Source organism: Bufo gargarizans, unplaced genomic scaffold (genome assembly GCF_014858855.1).
Source record: "Bufo gargarizans isolate SCDJY-AF-19 unplaced genomic scaffold, ASM1485885v1 original_scaffold_2086_pilon, whole genome shotgun sequence".
NCBI classification, from domain to species: Eukaryota; Metazoa; Chordata; class Amphibia; order Anura; family Bufonidae; genus Bufo; species Bufo gargarizans.
The window spans coordinates 150,913-175,709 of record NW_025334636.1 but is presented as its reverse complement, the minus strand read 5'-3'; the positions used below and the strand labels follow the sequence as shown (position 1 = coordinate 175,709).

The 24,797-nt window shown below is 44.9% G+C and overlaps 1 protein-coding gene across 1 annotated transcript in view; it reads right to left on the bottom strand.

Moving 5' to 3' along the window:
* SPTBN4 (spectrin beta, non-erythrocytic 4) overlaps positions 1-24,545 on the bottom strand; it is a 98,262-nt gene extending 73,717 nt beyond the window's left edge. The window contains exons 1-14 of the mRNA XM_044274826.1: positions 24,444-24,545; positions 20,642-20,794; positions 20,125-20,276; positions 18,928-19,101; positions 13,807-13,898; positions 13,648-13,728; positions 12,437-12,552; positions 11,683-11,795; positions 8,929-9,116; positions 8,063-8,180; positions 4,482-4,640; positions 4,101-4,403; positions 2,484-2,634; positions 1,364-1,677 (exon numbers count right to left, since the gene is read on the bottom strand). Coding sequence (XP_044130761.1) covers positions 1,364-1,677; positions 2,484-2,634; positions 4,101-4,403; positions 4,482-4,640; positions 8,063-8,180; positions 8,929-9,116; positions 11,683-11,795; positions 12,437-12,552; positions 13,648-13,728; positions 13,807-13,898; positions 18,928-19,101; positions 20,125-20,276; positions 20,642-20,789 — 2,109 coding nt within the window. The 5' untranslated portion in view covers positions 20,790-20,794; positions 24,444-24,545. The remainder of the gene's footprint in view (positions 1-1,363; positions 1,678-2,483; positions 2,635-4,100; positions 4,404-4,481; positions 4,641-8,062; positions 8,181-8,928; positions 9,117-11,682; positions 11,796-12,436; positions 12,553-13,647; positions 13,729-13,806; positions 13,899-18,927; positions 19,102-20,124; positions 20,277-20,641; positions 20,795-24,443) is intronic.
* Positions 24,546-24,797: the final 252 nt, after the last annotated feature.

Genomic DNA, 24,797 nt, shown 5'->3' with positions numbered 1-24,797 from the left:
AGAAGATAGTTATCACAGCTGCACCTACATATATTATTCCACCTATATACAGTGCTGCCCATAATTATTCATACCCCTGGCAAATTTTGACTTAGTTACTTTTATTCAACCAGCAAGTAATCTTTTGACGGGAAATGACATAGGTGTCTCCCAAAAGATAATAAGACGATGTACAAGAGGCATTATTGTGGGGAAAAAAAACATTTCTCAGCTTTTATTTGCATTTGAGCAAAAAGTGTCCAGTCCAAAATCATTCATATCCTTCTCAATAATCAATAGAAAAGCGATCAAACCCTTCCTTCCTATAATTGCAGACCAGCTTTTTGCATGTCTCCACAGGTATTTTTGCCCATTCATCTTTAGTAATGAGCTCCAAATCTTTCAGGTTGGAGGGTCTTCTTGCCATCACCCTGATCTTTAGCTCCCTCCACAGATTATCAATTGGATTCAAGTCTGGACTCTGGCTGGGCCACTCCAAAACGTTAATGTTGTTGTCTGCTAACCATTTCTTCACCACTTTTTCTGTGTGTTTTGGGTCATTGTCATGCTGAAATGTCCACTGGTGCCCAAGGCCAAGTTTCTCTGCAGACTGCCTGATGTTGTCGTTGAGAATCCTCATGTATTGCTCTTTTTTCATGGTGCCGTTTACTGTGATTAGGTTCCCTGTTCCATTGGCTGAAAAACACCCCCAAAGCATTAGGTTCCCACCACCATGTTTGACAGTGGGGATGATGTTCTTTGGGTTGAAGGCTTCTCCTTTTTTATGCCAAATGAAGGAAACATCATTGTGACCAAACAATTCCATTTTTGTTTCATCTGACCATAACACAGAAGACCAGAAGTCTTCTTCTTTGTCCAGATGAGCTTTTGCAAAGTCCAAGCGAGCTTTTGTGTGCCTTATCTGGAGAAGTGGCGTCCTCCTTGGTCTGCATTGTGCAGTGTCCGTTGGATTGTCTGCCTTGAGACATTGCCACCAGCAGAGCCCAGATTCACCAGGATGGCCTTGGTGGTGATCCTTGGATTCTTTTTCACCTCTCTAACTATCCTCCTGGCCAGCACAGGTGTCACTTTTGGCTTCCGACCACGTCCTTTCCACAGTGCGGAACATCTTGTATTTTTTGCTCAAATGTAAATGTAAATTTGAGAAATGTTTTTTTTCTCCACAATAATGTCTCTTGTACATCGTCGTATTATCTTTTGGGAGACACCTCTGTCATTTCCTGTCAAAAAATTATTTGCTGGTTGAATAAAAGTAACTTTAAGTCAAAATTTGCCAGGGGTATGAATAATTATGGGCAGCACTGTATATGTCAAATAGATGTGTAACTACTGGGTTAAAAGATCAGGAAGACTTAGCATTCACCTGCTCCCCTTTCTGGAGGGTCTGCTGTAACATGGAAAACCTCCCTCCGATCTCCCCCACCAGAATCTTGTGTTTACTCAGTAGTCGTAGGACGCTGCTCAGATCCTTTCCATAATTTTGCAATGCTGCAAGAATCTGTTCTTTCTCTCGAATCCAACCCTCAGCTTCCTCCACTTCCTGCAGAAAGCACCAAAGACGCTTCGATTCTTCCAGCCCACCCCGACGTTTTTCCGCCTGCTGCCGAAGTCCTTCCAGGCAGTTCTTAACGTGTTCTACCCGGTTGCAGATGATCTGGGGGTCACAAGGCTGGTAATCTGTATGACATAAAGTGATTTACTCAATAGGTAAAGTAATCTGCAAATGCATGACACTGGTTTTGTTCTACTATATTGTTTACTTCAGATTTTCGGAAGACGTTTGGAAGATATGTCAAGTGAAAATAATTGGTTCTGCAGCCTTTATTTGACCTTGGACGTCCGAGATGGGTCACCTGTTCAAAACCCTCTATATGAGCCAGGAAGGAGAGCCACTAATAAGCTGAATGTCCACCGTCTGATGCATATAAGGCCTCATGCACACCACCGTGCTTTCGGGCCCCATCCGATCTGCGTTTTTTGCGGACCCATTCATTTCTATGGGGTCATCGGTGTACTGTCCACGTCTATGCAGACGCTCTGCAAATTATAGAACATGTCCTATCCTAGTCCATGCAGCAGGCACACGTCCGGTACCCTTTTTTTGAGGCTCCATGGTTTTCTGCCCGCAGAATACATACGGTCGTGTGCATGTAGCCTAAATGTCTGGCTGTTTTAGGTGTCCCCCATCAAAATAAGACTCCTGGCAATCAGTTGATTGTTAAAAAGACTGTCTGTCATGAAACAACCTCTTTCATTTTAGAAAGTGGGTAATATGGCTACTCTTATCATAAAGAGGACAAATTGGTTGTGTATGGGCGTCTGAGAAGTAAACTTGCCTCCTGTGGAGGACAGTAATGTAGCATGAGTGGCTGGCTTAGGGGGTTATCCTGCACATGAATATATACGCAATAGTTCATGTGGCTCTCACTCATCATAGGTCCTACATGCTGGATATCGTACGCTCCATTTCTGTCCGCACTCACCGGAGTACTGCGTGAATTTCATAGCTGACTGGTTTAGGGAGTTGACTCTCTCAGTCTGGGCAGCGATATCAGCCTCCAGCAAGCTGTGTTTCTGCAGAAGATCTTCCACTTCCAATAGATGTTTTCCAAAATCTTTGGAGGACAAGGGAACCTAAGGAATACAGCAAGCTTTAGACATAAGAGTGATTGCCCCTTAACCCCTTCAGGACCAGGCAATTTTTAACAAAAAAACATCGTTTTTTCCCCTTTTCATAACAACATGTTTTATGTTTGTACTCTTCCGCTATTTTTTATGAGGTTGTTTCTACATATACATATATATATTATTTTAGAATATGGACATGTTGGAATTTAATTTATATAAAAAAACAAAAAACACTAATACAATTTTTTTAAGTTGTTCATCGCTGACCTACAGTAAGTGTATATCCCTATTGCCCCCCCCCCCCCATATGCCCGGGCCCCTCACAAACAATGTACTTCCCAGGCACCTGTGTCACTTCAGAAGCCCGCACGGCCGCCGCTGCCTCTCACCATGCACAGATAAAACATTCGAGGGGAGGGGGTTTTGCAGCCAATGGCAGGCAGTGACAGGAACGAGCCTGCCTAGCGTTACCCGCTCGTCCCCGCCACCACCTGCCATTGGCTGCCTTCCCCCCGACACCGGACCTTTTCATCCACACACGGGGAAAAACAGCAGCGGCCGTGAGGGCTTCTGAAGCAACGCAGGTGCCGGGCAGGGAGGTAAGTACATTGTGCGTGAGGGGCCCGGGCATATGGGGGGGGGGCATTTCAGCGGTCGGATAACCTCTTTAAAAAAAAACACATGCGCTATAAGTATATACACTTACTGTAGGTCAGCAATGAACAACTTTAAAAAATGGTATTAGTGATTTTTTTTTTATTTAAATTAAATTCCAACATGTCTGTATTCTAAAATAATATATGTAGAAACTACAGCGGAAGAGTACAAACATAAAACATGATAAGTTTGTTATGAAAAGGGGAAAAAACTAAGTTATTTTCCCTAGAGACCTTTGCCTGTCCCATGTGGCTGAGGTTGAAGATCACAGCTACAAGCTACAAAGGGGTAGTGGCAGTGAGAGTGTTAACCGCTTGAGCTTTTCTTCAAACACAGAAGCTGCGATGGGAATATGGTTATTACAGCCGTCCTCTGCCGGTGGTCACGTGTGCACCATAGCAGCGCCACTGCCATCAACCTTGTTTTAGTAGTACATCATGCCTGAAGGCTGTGGTGTCGTTTATGTTTTAGCTTTATACCCATGTATGCTCCCGTAACTGGGATCTTGTGATTTTTTTGCAATGGAAGCTGGATTCCCGAGTTATATTCTGGTACTTGTTTTACTACAATGTATCTACGTACTTGTATTGTGATTGTATGTAAGGATTCACAGCTGTACACAGCCTCGATCTGCAATCTGGCTGTTCTCATTGTATTGCTACTATATTGGCTCTTCTAATAAAAGAATTTGAACTACATCATGCCTGAAGGCTAAAGCCCTTGATGTCCTTTTAAATCAGGGTATAGGAAAGGGTTACTTGTCATAGGCATTGTATGAACCCTAGTGGGCACACCAGCCACTGCCCGCCACTTACCTGCATCTCATCCATCCAGTCTATCATGTACACCATTTCCTGGAATACATTCTGCAGCGCCAGGTTCCTCTCCAGCCTGGCTCTCCTGGCACCGAGCAGCTCCTTCAGAAGATTCCACTGTCTCAGGATGTTGTCCTTCTGAGCCGTTATCCTGCAGATATCATAATATCCTTCTGTCTCCATCTCCTGAGCCAGGTCAGCCACCACCTGGATCCGCTCTTCATAGGAAGAAATATCTGCCTCTATGGCTTCATGTTTCTTCATGGCGGCCTCCACCGCAGATAGGTCGTAACCAAAATTATCCTACGTAGTTAAGCAGAAGTAAAATTAAGAATTTTCACCACCTCTTTGGACGCAATCTCCCTACTGTCCGTGTGCTACCTGGGACACGAGTCGCTGGTTCTCGCTCAGCCATGCCTCCCTCATGGCCGCCTTTTGATCAAACCTTTGTGACAGTAGCTCCAGCTTCTCCTGACGTATAAGTTCATTCCGAAGAGCAACCTCCCGCTCATGTTCTGCCTTCTCCAGCTGCGTCCAGGCCTAGGGTACAACAAATGTGTCCAGGATGTCACAATCATGACCTAGTGGCTCACTATTCCGGTAGATGAGCGTCATGGTCTAGTACTACAAGCTGATTATACATTACTCTTCTGTTAGCCCAAAATATCTCTCAATCTGCAACCAAAATCTTAGATCCTTCCAGCAATAATGCAGGTTCAGCTCAGCCAAATGTCTATATTACATTAGCCCCTTAATGTTGTGGCTGTTTTGATACTTACATATACAGTATATGTATAGTTTTAAGTGAATATGACATTTCATGACAGCTATGACACTTTAGGTCGGCACCGGCTTTTTCCCCCCTTCACTGTATTTTCATTTATCATTTTTTATACTCTTCAATATAGATATATATATTTTAATTTCATAATATATCGCCCATGAGATCATAAGACCTGTGGGAGACATTTACATGTCAAGGCAGACATAGCAGAGCTGGAGAGGGTCCAGAGGAGGGCAACTAAAGTAATAACTGGAATGGGGGCAACTGCAGTACCCTGAAAGATTATCAACATTAGGGTTATTCACTTTAGAAAAAAAGACGACTGAGGGGAGATCTAACTACTATGTATAAATATATCAGGGGTCAGTACAGAGATCTCTCCCATCATCTATTTATCCCCAGGACTGTAACTGTGACGAGGGGACATCCTCTGCGTCTGGAGGAAAGAAGGTTTGTACACAAACATAGAAGAGGATTCTTTACGGTAAGAGCAGTGAGACTATGGAGCTCTCTGCCTGAGGAGGTGGTGATGGTGAGTACAATAAAGGAATTCAAGAGGGGCCTGGATGTATTTCTGGAGTGTAATAATATTACAGACTATAGCTACTAGAGAGGGGTCGTTGATCCAGGGATTTATTCTGATTACCTGATTGGAGTCGGGAAGGAATTTTTTTCCCCTAAAGTGGGGAAAATTGGCTTCTACCTCATAGTTTATTTTTTGCCTTCCTTTGGATCAACTTGCAGGATAACAGGCCGAACTGGATGGACAAATGTCTTTTTTCGGCCTTATAAACTGTTACTATGTATTTTTGCTTATTTTACAGTTTTCCATAGGAGCTCCAGTTATGAGGGAAAAAGCTCCCTGTCTCTGGCAGAGATCATCTGTGACTGCTAATACACAGCTGGGTCACCATGCCAGGGGCACCTGGTGACCACATACTCGCAGGGTGCACTTGTCTCCATTTACTGTATAGTGCAGACTGAGCACTGTGCAGACTAGAAAGGAGAAGACAAAAGGGGTTAGAATCTGCAGAGACAGTGGGCAGTTGTTAGATCCTTTAACAGATCACCTTCAGACCCTAATCACACAATCATATCCGTTTTGCAGCCTGAAAATTATGGATCTGCAAAACATGGATACATTGTGCTTCCCACATTTTGTGGTCCCGCACATTCTGCCCTATTTTAGAACTGCCTATTCTTTTCGGCAAAACGGAGAAGAAGAGGACATGTCCTATGGTTTTGTTGGGCAGTGGAATAGACATACGGATGAGGCGCGATGTCCGCACTTATGCAGCGCCATTTAAATGAACGGGTCTGCATCTGATCCGCTAAAAATGACAGAAAATCCGGTCATATGAATGGGGCCTTAAAGGCGTTGTCCGGGTTCAGAGCTGAACCCGGACATATCCCCTTCGTCCCCCCTCGGACACGAGCATCGGATTGCACTCCCTTGCCCTGTGCTGTATAGCGCAGGGCAAGGGCTTTTTTGTTTTCATTTTTACACTGCTAGGCGGGGGCTTCCACCTAGCAGTGTTCCCGGTGACGTCATAGACAGTGATGGGCGGGCTTTAGCGCTGCCCTAGCCATTTTACAGGCTAGGGCAGCGCTAAGGGCCTGCTCATTAGTGCCAGTGCCGTCACCAGGCTCATTGCTGGGCGGAAGCCTCCACCTAGCATTACCCATGGAGAGCCCGGTGCGTCACCGGATCTACAGAAAAAGACCAATTCAGTGCAGGGCAGGGGATATGTCCAGGTTCAGCTCTGAACCCAGACAACCCCTTTAAGGACACCACAAGATCTGCTATCTTGTGAAAGAGACAAAACCTGGAGAGAAGAGGGCAATGTGTTTGGGTTTTATTGGGAAAATAAGATTACATTGAGAATACTGTTACCATGGTAGTCCCTGTAATGGGGTATGAGCAGGGGCGTAGCTATAGGGGGTGCAGAGGTAGCAGTCGCTACCGGGCCTAGGAGCCTGAGGGGGCCAAAAGACCCTTGTGGCACATAAGAAGACACCGATATTATAGAAAGTGCAACTCTGACTGGGGGGAAGGGGTTAGGTCAAGAATTTGGCATGGGGGGATTGCCGTTTCAGTTTTTTGCCTTGGGCAGCATGAACGCTATGTGCTTCCCGGCCCCTGGCCACAAAGCACTGAGGGAACGGGCTCCCAAGCTGAACTCTTGCACCAGGGCCCATAAGCCTTTAGCTACACTGCTGGGTATGAGATCCCTATATTAGAGAATAGTAATTCTGTCTACCAATGGGCAGGATTAAGAAGCCTAATGTTTATTTGCTACACAATATGGTAGCCGAGGAACAAGCACATCTTAATGAAGTTGGATTCCAGTGCTGCCAGATACAGGATCTTATTTTTTTTTAGAGAATACTTCATTGGCCAATTTAAAGAACACTAACCAAGAAAAGATAATGTGATAATATGAAGAAGACCCCCTCATTTATGTGGATATTGGTCCAGACACTAACCATAAATATTCCTATATTAGGCGTATTTCTGGAGCAGATTGCCGCACAAAGGTCTGTGACTTTTTCCCACTCACGCCAGGTCTTAAAAAATGGGCGTGGCATGGACGGGCCGGCAGATCCGTCTCATTTACCATTTTCTACGCCTGGTTTAAGCATGGGAAAATAGTTTAAATGTAAGACAGCAAGGAAGCTGTCTTACGTTTAGAAGTGGCGGTAGATCCGCTGAAGTTATGTAGAGGCCGGCGCTTCTTTATAACTCCGGTGGATCCAACTCCAGCTATAGGGGATATTACAACCGGCTTCTTAATAAATGACCCTCTAAATGTCACAATCCGTAGAGTTAGGCTAGGTCTACACGACGACATTTGTCGCGCAACAAAAAGTTGCGCGACAGATAGGGCGCAACAGTTGTCGCGCGACATTTTGTTGCACCAATGTCGCGCGACAATTTTTATAATGGCAGTCTATGGTGTCGCACTGCAACATGCGACATGTTGCGACTGCGACGCGACAGTCGCAGAAAAATCCATCTTGAATGGATTTTCTGCGACTGTCGCGTCGCAGTCGCAGCATGTCGCATGTTGCAGTGCGACACCATAGACTGCCATTATAAAAATTGTCGCGCGACATTGGTGCAACAAAATGTCGCGCGACAAATGTCGTCGTGTAGACCTAGCCTTACAGAACTCACCTTGTTAATATCAGAGATGTTCTTCCCCTCTGAGGGCACATACAGCTTACGCTTCTCTTCTCTCATCTTACTCTGAATGGTGAAGAGAAGAACTTCCAAATTCCCTTTCTCCTGAAATCTAGAGAAAAAAAACTAAATAGATCCAGTGAATTGTCCACAATTCTTCCACCCTCTATACATTCACATTCCTTGATATTGTAGAAGATAATGACTATAGTCCACGTGAATGGCTGCCAATTGTATTGAATGGTGCCCATACTCACTAGATTAATGTCAGGTGATCCCACCAATTTTGGTGGGATCAGTCGTCCAGTGTATGAGGATGGAGGAATCTCTCAATGGGAGAAATCAGGGGTGAAGAAGGATCAGACATACTGTATTTTAGCATGCCTACCTAATCCTTTGTCCTTATGGAAGATAAGCCACTGCCTGAGTTGTTTGGCAGCAGATGTTCCCTTCTTCACGCCTCTCCCCGAGAACACATACATGTTCAGCCAAGTGTGCATGTATATTGGGGGGCAGGAAAAATCTTTTTTGTCCAACAGCTATCTAAGGGTCCATTCACACGTCCGTATGTGTTTTGCGGATCCGCAAAACACGGACACCGGCAATGTGCGTTCCGCATTTTGCGGACCGCACATCGCCGGCACTCTCATAGAAAATGCCTTTTCTTGTCCGCAATTGCGGACAAGAATAGGACATGTTCTATTTTTTTGCGGAACAGAAGTGCGGATGCAGACAGCACATTCCGGACCCATTGAAAATTAATGGGTCCTCACCTGTTCCGCAAAATTGCGGAACTGATGCGGACCCATTTTGCGGACGTGTGAATGAACCCTTAGGTGTATGGCCACCGTGACACTCACTTGCATGGTTTTTCAGTGGTGCAGTACGTGGTGAACGCCTGAAGCTGCTGTTGGACGCCCAGCAAAGAATTAGCAAACTTCTGGTTTGTGATAATGGATATGGTTCTCTTAATCCACTCTAGAAGTTCTGATGCCAGGATCTCATATCTATTAATATCCTTCTCAGTCTCGATGGCCTGGTCCAGGACCTGCAGAGAACAAATGGTGAAGACGAACCATTATTACAAGAGCACAGACAGCAGAACTTATGATATACTACTGATCTGCAAACTAAAGGAGATGTCTAGTTTTGGAGGTAAACTCATGTGTCCTCCAAATATACATATCTTGGATTTATCACAAACTATGATTCTAGTGAGAGGTGGCTATTTTATTGGGTATATTAGCTGTCTATGACTGTATGAGCGGCTCTGAAAGGATTCGCAAGAGTTGTGGCAATGCACGTGGGCTGGAATATCTGGCTGGACAGAACGAGATGCTATGGCTATGTACTGGGCTTTCTCCATCAATGCCAAAGACAATGAATGGAGCTGTGGTCATGCATGTGATACAGGGATCTCTGTCCTCACAATTGTTGGGGGTCCCAGAGGTTTAACCCCCTAGTGATCAGACATTTATCACCTGTTGTGTGTGGGAAAACTCCTTGAAGGGGTTGCCCCCGTAAAACAACTTATCCCCTATTCGCCGATCACGAGATAGGGGGCCCATGCTCCTCTGTTTCAAAGAAGCGACGGTCAATCATGCGTGCTTCTGCTCCATTCAGCTCTTTGGGACTGCCGGAGAAGGTAAAGTGCTTGTACTCTGCTATTTCCAGCATTCCCATAGACTTGAATGGAACAGCAGACATGCATGTGTGTCTGCCCCACCATTCAAATGGGGAGCATCTCACAAACGGCAGAGCCGCAGCAGTCAGATCCCCACCAATCAGACACTGATCCCCTATTCTTTGTATAGGAGATAAGTTGTCTTAATGGGAACCCCTTCAATGGCATATTTATAGGATGTGCAATCAATGATTTATCAGTGAAGGAAGGATTACTTGTAACCTTATCAATGCCTGCAACTAATGGGCCACGGTCATTCATACGGCATAGTAGCCCCTTCAATTTTTCATAGACACAGCAGATATGTGCATGAACGCAATTGGATTGTGTTGCTATTCCCTACAAAGCTTTTACTGGTGGGAAATACCATATTATATACTGTATTTTTTGCTTTATAAGAGGCACCTAGGTTTTAGAGGAGTAAAATAAGTGAAAAATATTTTTCATTAGACCTCAATCAGACCAACAATCTTGATCAGACCCCAGATCAGACCCCCAATATTTATCAGACCTCAGATCAGACTTTCAATCTTCATCAGACCTCCAATCTTCATCAGACCTCAGATCAGACCTCTAATTTTTATCAGATTAACAATCTTGATCAGACCCCAGATCAGACCCCCAAAATTTATCAGACCTCAGATCAGACCTCCAATCTTCATCAGACCTCAGATCAGACCTCCAATCTTCATCAGACCTCCAATCTTCATCAGACCTCAGATCAGACCTCCAATCTTTATCAGACCAACAATCTTGATCAGACCCTAGATCAGACCCCCAACATTTATCAGACCTCAGATCAGACCTCCAATCTTCATCAGACCTCAGATCAGACCTCCAATCTTCATCAGACCTCCAATCTTTATCAGACCTCAGATCAGACCTCCAATCTTTATCAGACCTCAGATCAGACCTCCAATCTTCATCAGACCTCAGATCAGACCTCCAATCTTCATCAGACCTCAGATCAGACCTCCAATCTTCATCAGACCTCCAATCTTGATCAGACCCCAGATCAGACCCCCAATATTTATCAGACCTCAGATCAGACCTCCAATCTTCATCAGACCTCAGATCAGACCTCCAATCTTCATCAGACCTCAGATCAGACCTCCAATCTTTATCAGACCAACAATCTTGATCAGACCCCAGATCAGACCCCCAATATTTATCAGACCTCAGATCAGACCTCCAATCTTCATCAGACCTCAGATCAGACCTCCAATCTTCATCAGACCTCAGATCAGACCTCCAATCTTCATCAGACCTCAGATCAGACCTCCAATCTTTATCAGACCAACAATCTTGATCAGACCCCAGATCAGACCCCCAATATTTATCAGACCTCAGATCAGACCTCCAATCTTCACCAGACCTCAGATCAGACCTCCTGACTTTATCAGACCTCCTGACTTTATCAAACCTCAGATCAAACCCCCTCCAATCAGACCCCCAATCTGTATCATACCTCAGATTAAAGCTCCAATCTTCATCAGACAGTAGGTCAGACATAAAATAAATAAATGAACTTACCTCTCCTGCTCTGGATGGCGCCGCCTCTCTGCAGATCCAGTGCACTCATTGCTCCCTGTTTTCTGCTGGCTCAGCACTGTGACCTGACATTACACAGGACATAGGTTGCTCCTGCATGCACTACGTCCTGACACTGCCCACAGTCAGGAAGAAGACCAGGGAACAGTGAGTACAGCCAGCGCAAGCAGTGCTACACTCACCACTCTCCGCACCTCCTGAATACTAATGAGTGCTTTCATAATGAAAGCGCTGGTTAGTATTTGCTTTATAAGATGAAATGCCATCCCCCCCCAATATGGTAATTATCTATCTATATATTATCTATAAGAGAAATGACTTATGGAGACATTTTTTCTATCTCGCTGCTGTAACCCTTGTTACCAGACGTACACCTCACCTTTCCAATGCGTTTGCCTTCTACAGCCAAAGCCTTCATCTTAGAGAAGTAATGATAGAAGGACACTACGTATGTGATGATACATTTCTCATCTGGATTTTCTGTGTTAACATCTGCAGGAAAAGAAAGGATATGGCATGAAGACTCCTGAAACCATTAAAACCATGCTAACCATCATTAGATGAACCTGTCACTAAGTTCATACTATCTGAGGGCAGGATGAGTTTGTGTCCGAGCCATGCATCGGGGGCAGTCAGGTTTTATAAAAAACTGCAGGCGATTTTAAGATTAAAAAAAAAATGTGCCGGGCTTGGAAAGATGTGTCCAATGGATGACCCTTTCCTCTGAATGCTATGGGAGTGATAGCTAACCTCCGGCACTCCAGCTGTGGTGAAACTACCACTCCCAACATGCTCCATTCATTTATATGGAGTTCTGAGAACCGCCAAGCAAGTGTGCATCTTGGGAGTCATAGTTTTACCACAGCTGGAGTGCCGGAGGTTAGCCATCACAGGGATAGGGCAATGAAGAGGAAGGGGGAGCCGCCGATCCCCCGCATCTAACTGCCTATATAGAAAATTCTTAATTGCTGTCACTAAAACAAGAAGTCAGAAGCTGTCAGCTGAGCGCTGTCTCTCCTCGCTGCAGAAGAGGTCTCAATAGAAAGTCTGTCAGACCATCTTTAACAGCGAGGAGCATCAGATAACATAACAAAATGAAAATAGGAAATACAAGAGATGAAAGACACGCTCACCTTCAGGGTCCAGCAGTTTGATCAGTCCCAGCTGTTGCTCCGCTGTATTAAAGGCCCGCTGAAGATTATAAGTAGCATTTGACTTGGCCAGCCTGCTGAAGTCTATTAAATCTGGTCTGAAGACAGAGATAAGGCTGGTTAGTGGTACGGACCCTATATATCTTTACATGTCCAATCCTAAAAATAAAGCTCTGGAGTCATAATAATTCCCTGTTGCATATATAGCACCAATATATATTCGCAGCACTGTATAGAGACTGTTAGCACTTACATCAGTCCCCCAATGGGGCACACAATCTCATTTCTCTATGTCAGACATACACATTATGACTAAATTCATAGGAAGCCATTTAACCTAATTAAGGCTCGTTTCACACATGCGGTAAGAGATCCAGCAGGCTGTTCTGGCAGAGAACGATCTGCCAGAGCTCTCTAGATCCGGCATTGCTGGACGGTACCGGAATGTCCGCTGGCCTCATTAACTATAATGGGGTCTGGGGGAGAACCAGCTGCTACCCGGCAAATATGATAATCTCTGCATTTTTGCTGGGTAGCAGCTGGATCTTCAAAGAGCTCCGGTAGGCTGTTCTCTGCCGGAACAGCCTGCCGGATCTCTTGCCGCGTGTGTGTAACTAGTCTAATATGAAAATTATAAGGCAAACAATAAATTATAAGTAGGGATGAGCGAACCTGATGTTTTCAGGTTTGGCGTTCGGGCGGTGGAGGATTTCTGTTATGGATTCCGTTATCACGGAATATAAGGGAATTCTATGACGGGAGGCAAAACGGAAGCATTTGAGACTGGGGATCTGATCTGAGGTCTGAATGGGATCTTATTTAAATTGGGGCTTATATCTGAGGTCTGATTGGGGGTCATTCACTTTTGGGTGTGAGCTGAGGTCTGATTGTGGTTCTGATCTAAAGTCTTATTGGGGTCTTATTAACACTGGTGGTCTAATTGGGGCTGTCAGCTGAGGTCTGATAACACTGGTGCTCTGATTGGTGGTCTGACCTGAGGTTAATGAAAAATATTTTTCTTATTGTCCTCCTCTAAAACCTAGGTGCGTCTTATGGGCCGGTGCGTCTTATAGGGTGAAAAATACGGTATCTGGAGGATAGGTCATCAATAGAAAAAACTGTAACACCACATTAAGGGCTGACAAGAATAGTGATAATGATAGAATGGCAAGAATATTAAATGTCACTTCTACCTGTGCCTGTGGATGAGAGCGCTGAATGCCAGCCCATCTCTCCAGCTTGTAGTGAAGTTCATGATATTGACCTCGGGATAGCTGTGAATATAGATAGGGCACCATTATAAGATGTTGTAATAGATGACATCTCCTTAAGACAAAAAGCACAGCACCTACCCTGCCGTCTTCATCTGGCACCACAGTAGTAGGGCATCTTTTGCTGACCTCGTCTCACGGTTGTCCTCAGTTTCTATCTTTATTACTTGGATCTTAGAATAATTAAAAAAAACATTTATACAAAGAAAACAGTATGAGACTATAACATCCTTGTATTAATAAAATATGACTGAAAAGCCATAAATCTGCTTCATCTGATATGAAAGCTCTAGGCTGAAGGGATACACACGGCACTGCTGCCCTCTGCTGGTAGTGTCTATACTGACTGCACCTTTATATAGCGACTTATCATAGCAGCAGTGGATCTTCAACTGCTAAAAAAGTACAACCCCCAACATGTTCGGAAAGTCATTCTGGGAGTTGTAATTTTGCAGCAGCTAGAAATATGCAAATTAGGAACAAATTCATTATAAGAAATTTAGTTTTCACCCCCCACCATATAAAATATTGATCCATTTTTTTTTTTACAATACATTGCAATGGAATATAAGGAAAGATCCCAAAATCCTAAATGTACCTAACCTGTTATGGGCCGTGTCTGCTGGCAGAAAAGTTAGACTGTTCACACATTTAGGGCTCATGCACACGAATGTATGTATTTTGCGGTCCACAATACACGGATCCGTAAAAAAAAAAACGGAGGACATCTGTGTGACGTCTGTGTTACATCAGTTTTTTTTTGCGGATCCATTTTAACAATGCCTGTACTTGTCTGCAAAACGGACAAGAATAGGACACGTTTTATTTTTTAGCGGAACGGACTTTCGGACATTCAGATATGGAATGTACATGGAGTCATTAACGTTTTTTTTGTGACCCCATGGAAATGAATGGTTCGCATATGGGCAAAAAAAACTATGTTTGTGTGTATGAGCACGGGAATTTCCCCAAAACATTTCTATCCTTTTAGTTTGGGTCTTCATGTCCAAGACGGCATAATACAGATTTAGGGCTCATGCACACAGCCGTTTCCCGGAGGTGGCCGTATTGCAGCCCGCATACAGCCGGGAGATGCGGTGCGGAATGGAGGCACGGATCGGAAGCCCACGGAAGCACTACGGAGTGCTTCCGTGGGTTTTCTGTCCATGCCTCCGCACCATCGGATGCGGATCGCGGACCCTATTCAAGTGAATGGGTCTGCGATCCACATGCGGCGGCCCCATGGTCGATGCCCATGCATTGTGGACCACAATTTGCGGTCCGCAGCACGGGTCCGGCCAGCACATGAGCCCTTAGATAGAATTCCCCTTTAGGATGATGCACATTTATGACATTTTTTTAAATTATGCTGAAGTGACATAAAATAAAAACATGGATATGTATATACCGGTAGTTAGATTAGGAATAAGGGCCCATTTACACTCTGCCGGTAAGGAGCGCTGATATTGAATGTCGGTTGGCGCTCGTTTAGCTCCAGATACATGGAGTCACTGCTCGTGATCGTTAATACGATTGTTTGTTCAGAGGTTCATTATTATCACCAGCACATCCCTGTCGGGGCGATGTGCTGCCGACAAACGATGGGTTTTAGGGTTCATTCACACGATCTGCAAGGAATGGTTACGGACCCATTCATTTCAATGGGGCCGCAAAAGATGTGGACAGCACACAGTGTGCTTTCTGCATCCGTTATTCCGTTCCACGGCCCCGCAAAAAATAGGGAGCATGCCTATGACTAGAATAGGCATTTTCTATATAGCGCCGCCATGTGTGTTCCGTAAAATGTGGACCGCACCCTTAATGCACAAAAGATGTGATCAACAAAGAGCTGATCGCTGGACATGTTTATACTGGGCGTCAGAAGGTGCAATTACAAGGTTACATTCACACAACAGTTAAAAACGACCAAGTGACAGAGTTTTTTTTTTTATCAGCTGTCACGCAGCTGTTTTAAGAGCCATTTTTTAGCGACCAGTGATTACCGGACATATCCTATTTTTAACGGCTGTTGGATAGAAGTGCACCAGTCTATGCCTGTAAAATGGGTACAAAGGGTCTTTCATGGGTTGAAATAAATAAATAAAAATATATATATATATATTACTCCCCTCATCCACTTGAACCCGCGGTACGCAGCAGGAAAGGGCGACATCACACTGGGAGCGCAAGTGCCTTCCTGCCGCATACAGTGAGGAGCGAGTGTCCCCGCAAGTTCAAGCGGATGAGGTGAGGTTTTTTTTACATATACAGAAAGGGGACGCAAAGAGGGGCATTAATAATACTGGGGGACACTAATGGGGGCATTATTAATAATGGCGGTCAGTAAGGAAGGCATTAATAATATTAGGGGGGGCACTTATGGGGAACATTATGTGTATTGAGGACACTCACTGAAGGGGTGTAAAAAAAAAAAAAGCCAATTGAATTCTTCAGTTTTTAATGGCTGTTAAAAACGGATGCAAAATAGCGGTTAGAAATGGACAGAAGGCCAAAAAATGAATGCAAAAACGGTTTAAAAATGGCCATGAAAAACGGACACTGAGGGGGATTTATCAATGCACTGACGTCACTATTCTGGCATATGTGCACCATAATGTGTGACTCTGTAACCTTCTCGCCACTTTCCTGAGGTGGCAAGAAAAGGGCGGGCCTTCGCGCGGCCCACCGGATTTACTATAACTTACGCCAGTTTCTGGCATAAACTATAGCTGAATTCTGCGCCAGTCCCTTGCTGGCGTAGACTTCAGTTTCTGGTGCACGGACTGTTAGAGATGCGCCTAATTTATTAAGAGGCAACTGAGTGCAGGAACACCAGTCTTGACAAATGTCCCTCAATGTGTCCGTTTTTCATGGCCACCTTTTTCATTGTCATGTACACGTAGCCTTAGTCAAGAGCAACTGATCGTCATTGTAGGAGCATCATTGGGCTCCGTAACACCAGAGCTCTGACTTAGCACAGGCCTAATAATATGGCGTTATCAGAGAACCATTCCTGGCATGTGTGTTTTAGTTACCGTATTTTTCTCGTTATAAGACGCACCTGATGATAAGACGCACCTAGGGTTTGGAGAGGGAAAAAAATAAAAAGATATTTGGAACCAAAAGGTGTGCTAAAATATGTGCGTGTGTGTAATTTTTCAACAGTGAGCCGGGCCCGCCTCTTGATATGTGCGGTGCATGCGCTCGCTTCTTACTCCCTGCGCGGTCCTCACTCAGCCTGGCTGTACTGCAGCCTTGTTTCTGGACAGGTTCGCTTTATAAGACCCACTGACTTTCCCCCCCCACTTTAGGGGGGAAAAGTGCGTCTTAGGCCCCATGCACACGGCCGTTGTTCACAGCCGTGTGCGGGCCGTGGAACCGCAGCCTGGATCCCTCCTGAGAGCAGGAGCGCACGGCGTCACTGGTTGCTATGACGCCGTGCGCTCCCTGCTGCCGGCACAGTACAGTAATACACTGGTACGATCTATACCAGTGTACTACTGTACTGTGCCGGCAGCAGGGGGCGCACGGCGTCATAGCAACCAGTGACGCCGTGCGCTCCTGCTCTCAGGAGGGATCCAGGCCGCGGTTCCACGGCCCGCACACGGCTGTGAACAACGGCCGTGTGCATGGGGCCTTATAAAGAGAAAAATACGGTAATATTTATATTCCCCAAGGAATAATGATTCTGGAACATCTATGCTTAGATCTCTACATTGTGCTGTTCCTCTGCTATTCCTCCTTGAAATTCATAAGCAAATTTAAAACTGGGTGCCACCATTCCTCTTGTCTAGTGGTAGCAAGCTTATCTTCCATGAGAACAAGGGCATGTTATATGTCTGATCCTTCTTCTCCCCGACATTATCTGTCTGTGTAGGATCAATACACCCTAAGGGTGCATTCACACGACCGTAATTCTTGGAATGGGTGCAGAGCATGTGTGGACCCATTCATTTCAACACCTTGTGCTGTCCTATATAGAGCATGTCATATTTTTGTCCGCAAAATGCTGAACGCACATGGCCGATATCTGTGTTTTGCGGATCCGCAATTTGAGGACCTCAAAACACTTATGATCGTGTGAAAGCACCCTAATACATATAAGATAGTTCTGACAAAAACCAGCAGGTTCAGCCATGATTGTTCTAATGTGTATGGTCCCCTTAAATGGACACTGTATTTTCACACAACTTTGCATAAATCAATAGTACAGGTGAATATAAGAAACTTTGTAATATATCTTATCATAGAAATGCCTTCTCCAGTTACCACCTCCCCCCTTCCTAAACTAACATTCTCTCTGAATTCTGTCCAAGGTGGACTGTCACTGAAAGGTCAGATTACAAGCTTCCTTAGGCCTGTATTACACTGGCAGAGGGTCAGCCAGATCATCGCTAAAAAGCATTCATAAGAACGCTCGGTAGCGATGATCTGTCTGTGTAAATGTGTTGCCAATTACCCGATGAACGAGCGCGATCATCAGGCAATCGCACCTTTTTAAGCAGGCACAAAAATCATTGTTTGGCAGCAGCAGATCGTGCCGTCTAAATGCGATCTGCTGCTGGCAAATAATGATTCTTTATGGGGACGAGCAATGGCATTAGTGATCGCTCCTCCCCATACTGCGGAGGAGATTGTTGAATGTAAATGCACAGCTCTCTACTGACAAGTAGGGGATTGTCAGGAAAGAATGCTTCCTTCCAGACAATCATAAGGCTCACCTGCCAGCCTAATACAGCCCTTATAAATATATGGAGAGGGGGAGAAGAATGAGCTGCTTAGTGAGAAACACAGACACAGTGGTTTCAGCAGCTAATAATAAGTGTTATATTCCACCCCAAGTGCTTTATTCGCATCACTACTGCTTAGTACTTCCCTATAATGTATATGCTGATTCTGAGTGAAAGATAGGAAGCAGAATTTCCTGTCTCTGTGTGTAGTCTACAAGAAGGCATCATAACAGCTAATCTTCACCCGCAAGCTCAGAGAAAAGTGAAGAATTACAGCTAGAGCCTACAGATGGGAAAATTGCTAAAAAGATACAGGTCATATAATTCACCACAAGATATAATGCTGTCACTCATGTACAAACATAAGGCAGCTTATTCTGAAAAGTTATCTGAAAGTTTAAGTAATCACTGCATGTCACTCAAGGGGACAGGTCCTCTTTTCTGTGGTTATCTTCTGTGGAACATAAATTACCTGAAAACGGAGAATAATGGTCCAGATAAGGCCCAGTGTTAGCCGGTGATTTCCATCTACGATATCATGGGATCCTACATTCTCCAGATGTACTCGCTGCTCCTTAAGAAACTGAAGTGCTTTGTCCACGTTTTCCAAAGAGTGAATCCTCATCCGACCTCGAGTGGGTTTAGGCTGAGGAAAGATTACATAAAATTTATTGACCCTGTATATGTTCCACTCCCAGATTTAAAAATCACTATACTTTTAGTGAACAAGATCATTTTAGAACCACCGCTCCCATCATGCAGCTCCATTGTGAAACACTAGAGGTGCAGAACTAGCCACAGACAAAAAATAAATGTTGGAGCAATTGGCGGATCAATTGTATACCAGCCATTAAAAAAATATTAGTTTTTGTTGTGCCCAGGCCTAAACCTTAACCCATCATAGAAACCCTCTAGAGAGCCTAGTTCGTAAAGCTGTGGTTCATGTATACCAGGGGGTACGTGCCATGTGTCTAGGCACCAGGGTAGAACGGCTATAGAACCTACATGGAGATTTCCCAGTGGGCCAAAGAACAGACGGTCGCCGAAGCCCTTCTCAAGACTGCCAGCTAGGTACATAATCTGATGCTCTCCTGAATTCAACTGTATTGCCATCCTCAGGAAGATGATACACTTGAATACTGTGGCAGGGGTGGCGGTATATTGTGCTGCACTGTGGTATTTGGTGCTGCACTTAGGTATCTGGCACTGCTGGGGTGGTCTTTTGAGCTGCACTATGGTATTGCTTTCCCTACCTACTTCTGTTGCCCTGCCTTTGGTCAATTTAGACCCGTCTACAACATGGGGCCACTTTTAGGGTTTTTTTCATGGCCATTTTAGGTTCCCAGTCCACCCTTGCTAGGCACCCAGAGCTTACCTAGTCTATTACATGAGCAGTGTACCTTGGGCTCCTGATATAATGTTATCTGGGCCCAATATGGTACATTATAAAAGAAGGGTATCAATACAAGGAACCACACGAGTCACCAACCAGCTGAGGCCAGCCCTTGGACCAAGCAAAATGTTGGCATCCACCATCTCTCACATCTAGTGGGTTAGAAGTGTCATGGTAATTAATGGTAGACACAACAAGCTTCTGAGATCCATATAGAATAGGATTACACCAACACTCCCTTAAGGCCCGATCTTACAGCCAGGCCCAGCTTTATACCAGCTGTTCCCCGGAGAGCACTTCCAGAAGTTTGGTGATGACGTAGCCATCTCGCAGGTCACTATAGAGGTCGTTCACGCGACATGGAACTTTTGAGAGGTGAGAATTCATCCATTTGGTGAAGGTTTTCTTCTGAACCACTTCCCGTTCGTCTATGGGATAAAGAGGACACATGAGACAATATTCAACGTCATTCGTGTACATTTATTGTACCCCCATGATCCTGTCATCAGCAATTATGATCCTGTGAAGGAGGCCTTATTTCTCTACATCCTACACATTAAGGGTATTCCCAATATTCACTCGGACAGCCCCATTTTAAAAAGAAAAATCCACATTTTACATTTCACTGTTATAACCTACATTACAACTTGGGCAACTTTGCCTGATATGTTCCCTAAATTCTGCTGGTTTCCTAAGATGCCTGACAACAGGCTGGTGTCTGTTTCCGATGGCAACCAGCAGCATTCTGAAAGCAGTGTGATTGTGGCTTAGTAGAAGACATCATTTTTTTTACCCGCCAAAGCTTTGATCCTGGAGCACTCAAACAATTTCCCAGAGGCTGTGGGTTCGTCCCATGGACGCTCAGCCTGATCCCAACGATTGTTGTTATTCGGGGGTGCCTGCACCTCCATGTTGTCCAGCTCTGGGCTTACATTCGCCATCACAACTACAAGAAGAATGAAGACGTTAATAAATGAAGACACAAAATAGGCCAATACTGTTAGTAAAGTGGTTGTCCTCTGTTTTCACTTATGGCATATTGATTAGATAGATTATTAATGACTGATCACCAGGGGTCAAGAAATGGATAACTAGGCCAAGGTTCTTCTGTTCTCAGAATTCGTGACCTGTTGGCCGTGGCCACTTGCTAATAGCTACTATTTAAAGGGAACCTGTCACCGGGATTTTGTGTATAGAGCTGAGGACATGGGTTGCTAGATGGCCGCTAGCACATCCGCAATACCCAGTCCCCATAGCTCTGTGTGCTTTTATTGTGTAAAAAAAACGATTTGATACATATGCAAATTAACCTGAGATGAGTCCAGCGTGAAGGAGTCCAGCGTGAAGGAGCCCAGCCCTGCCCCGCATCCTCAGAATCTCCTCCTTGCTCCCCGACGTCAGAAAGCTAGATCGCTGTAATCTCGCGATGCGCGAGCTAGCGCATGCGCAGTGTTGTCGTAGTGTTCATTTGGCATCCGCCTCAGGGAACGAACTGCACATGCGCTAGCTCACACATCGCAAGATTACAGGCGCTCTAGCTTTCTGACGTCGGGGAGCAAGGAGGATATTTCTCAGTTCTATCCCTGCCAGCCCTATCTACTGTTAGAAGCTGTGACAGATACAGGGAGAGAGCTGCAGCAGAAAGAACACACCCCTTGAGCTGTAATAGGGAGAGAGCTGCCAAGGGAGACCTTGGTTAAACATGATGGACCTATGCCTTTTTTTAACCTTATTAACTAAGTAACTATGCATCAGAAAGGACATGCTTTCCAGAGCTGTGATAGGGAGAGAGCTGCGGCAAACGACACACTTCCTATTAAAGGAAAATGCCCCTGAGCTGTGATAGGGAGAGAGCTGCAGCAGAAAGAACACACCCCTTGAGCTGTGATAGGGAGAGAGTTGCCAAGGGAGACCTTGGTTGAACATGATGGACTTATACCTTTTTTTAACCTTATTAACTATGTAACTATGCATCAGAAAGGACATGCTCCCCCGAGCTGTGATAGGGAGAGAGCTGCGGAAAAGAACACACTTCCTATTAAAGGACATGCCCCTGAGCTGTCATAGGGAAGGAACTGCAGCAAAAAGGACACACACCCTAATCTGCCAGCCTGAACTAAATCCAGCATAGCAATCGGAGCAATAAAGAGGAGATCTCGGGATCCATGTGAGGTACAGGGCTGGTTCTAGCTTTGTTAGAAAGAGTCCGTCATGTACTTGTATATGATCTCAGATTTTTTATTTTTTTTACATGAATCATGGGATAACCCCTTTAAATCCCATCGATCGGGAGCTCAAGCGGTGTACAGTATTCGCTATCGCACCCACGAGCCTGCTCCTATTAGGGCATGTGTCCTGAGGAATTACAGGAGTCTATATCATGGCATTAATGCTGCAGGATCACGTCTCAGGAGTCCTGATCTCTGCAGCCTCCACCCACCCATATGGTAAGCAAAGTGTAAACAGGCAGGCACACTGCAGCCTCAGCAGAGACAACACGTCCAAGTGCACCTGCTGATATGGAGGGCCGACAGACCCATCTGTAGTGGCTGCAAAGGGCGGCGGGCATCACGGGAGAAAACTAGTGCAAAGGAAAAGCAGAGCGATGGCAGGGATGTGATCCAACCAAAGAGGCAATCTATGGGCAGTGCCAGTTTTTTACTTTGCAAAAGACTTTACAGACGATCCCAGGGGGGCGACCCAGGTACATGAAGAACCTGGCTATAGGGAATGACCTGCTGAGACGTCAGAGGTACGTCTGATAAGGTCACACCGGTACATACGATGGTCTGGAGGACGAAACCCAAACATCTATCTCATGGTCACCCAACTTCAGCTAGACCCAGCATTTTTCCTGAAGAGCCGGTGGGCATGATGTGGGCGAAATTTCCCATGGACTCCTGGAGATATATCTATCACGCTCAGGTCACACTAAGCGGCGCTGACCTGAAGGAACGAGTCGTGGCCTTTCCTTGGGTCTTGAGTCTGAGATTTCTGTTGATTTAAATAGTCCTTTACTTAGAATGTCAGAAATCTCTGCATAGTACCAAAGCGGTTAACCACTTTCTACTTTGGTTCTGGAACAATTTGGACAATAGAACTAATATATAGCGCTCGTAGCATGTGTCTACACCAACCTCCAGCTGTTCTGAAACTACAACTCCCAGAATCCTCCATGGGAGTTAAGAACAGCTGAGCACATGAGCATGCTGGGAGTTGTAGTTTTGGAGCAGCTGGAGTGCCGAAGGTTGCTGACCCCTGACAAAACCATGGCTTCTGATCTCTGAGGCTAGTGTGCCTCCGGAGACTGAAGGACTGAGACAATACAGCACAGAAAAGTTTCCAGGTCTCTTCCCTTCTCTTTATTTTTCGGCCTATATTACAGAATGGTATCTCACTGACGAGGGGGTAAATCACCCGGCAGCAGAGTCACCTGCATATCACCTGGAGAAAGCTGGGTGACCACCAATATGACCCAAGTTATTTAGTAATACTTCCTCCAGTGCATAGTCAGGCAGGTTTACCGATCGGCACCGGGTGGCAATTCTTACAAGGGCTATGGCGGCCATATTTGTTGTCACACAGCTTTCCCAGACAAAGATAAGAAACAACCGAAGGAAGGAGGAGGTGGGGGGTCCTCAATAATCAATCATTTTATGGCATATTACACATTATATACTGGTGGGCTGAGCACTGGGTACCCCAGCAGTACCTCTTGTCTAATAAGGTGCCACTCCAACCCTGCGCCGCGCTGGCAATCTACACAGTAACACTTCCCAGAATCTGGACGGCTGCACAGTACTACTCCCATTGTCCTGAATGCTAATTGTAATTTCCATGATATGCTTCACTTACCACGCACGGTATGATTGTGCCGAGGAAGGGGGACACTGCACAGTGACACAATACTATTGTCCTCAACACTCAGTCTGGCCATGTTTATTATAGTGTGTGTGTATATATATCTATCTATATAGTGTATATGTATATATTGTGTATATATATATATTTATATATTGTGTGTGTGTGTATATATTGTATATATATATATATATATATATATATAAAAACACCAGTATACTTCCCTCATTCTATAGGTGCTGACTAATAATCATATAGGCATATATATATATACACACACACACATACAGTACTATATATACACATACAGTACTATACACACACATACAGTACTATACACACATACAGTACTATATATACACATACAGTACTATATATACACATACAGTACTATACACACAGTACTATATATACACATACAGTACTATATATACACATACAGTACTATATACACACATACAGTAATATATATACACATACAGTACTATACACACATACAGTACTATATATACACATACAGTACTATACACACATACAGTACTATATATACACATACAGTACTATACACACATACAGTACTATATATACACATACAGTAATATATATATATATATATATAATATTCACAAGTATTAATAACCCATAACTTATAAAACGGAATAGCGCGCCGTCATAACTCAGGACCCCCACATGCCTGCAGCTGCACCCCAACAAGCAGCAGGGCACCGTCCTACCTTGCCCATGATCAGGCCACACAATGTCACCCACTCTCCTCAGCCTTCCCTGGGCAGTGCACTGCTGTGCTGGAATGCAGAGGACATTGGGCCCCGGCCCTCTTCCCAGGCCCCTGGACCCCGGTGTGCAGCAGCTGCAGAGGATAATGTCAGAGAGAGGATGCTGCAGAATCCCTTTTCAGATAATCATCTCATGGACCAGTCGGCAGCGCAGGCGCAGTAAGTGACGGTCACTTCCTGCAGGGGGCGCTCGAAGAGAGGCAAAGGGCTGCGCAGGCGCAGTGAAAGCAGACGGAACCCGCAACAAAGGTATCTGAATAGGAGCCGAGACGGGAGACGTGCGCATGCGTGGTA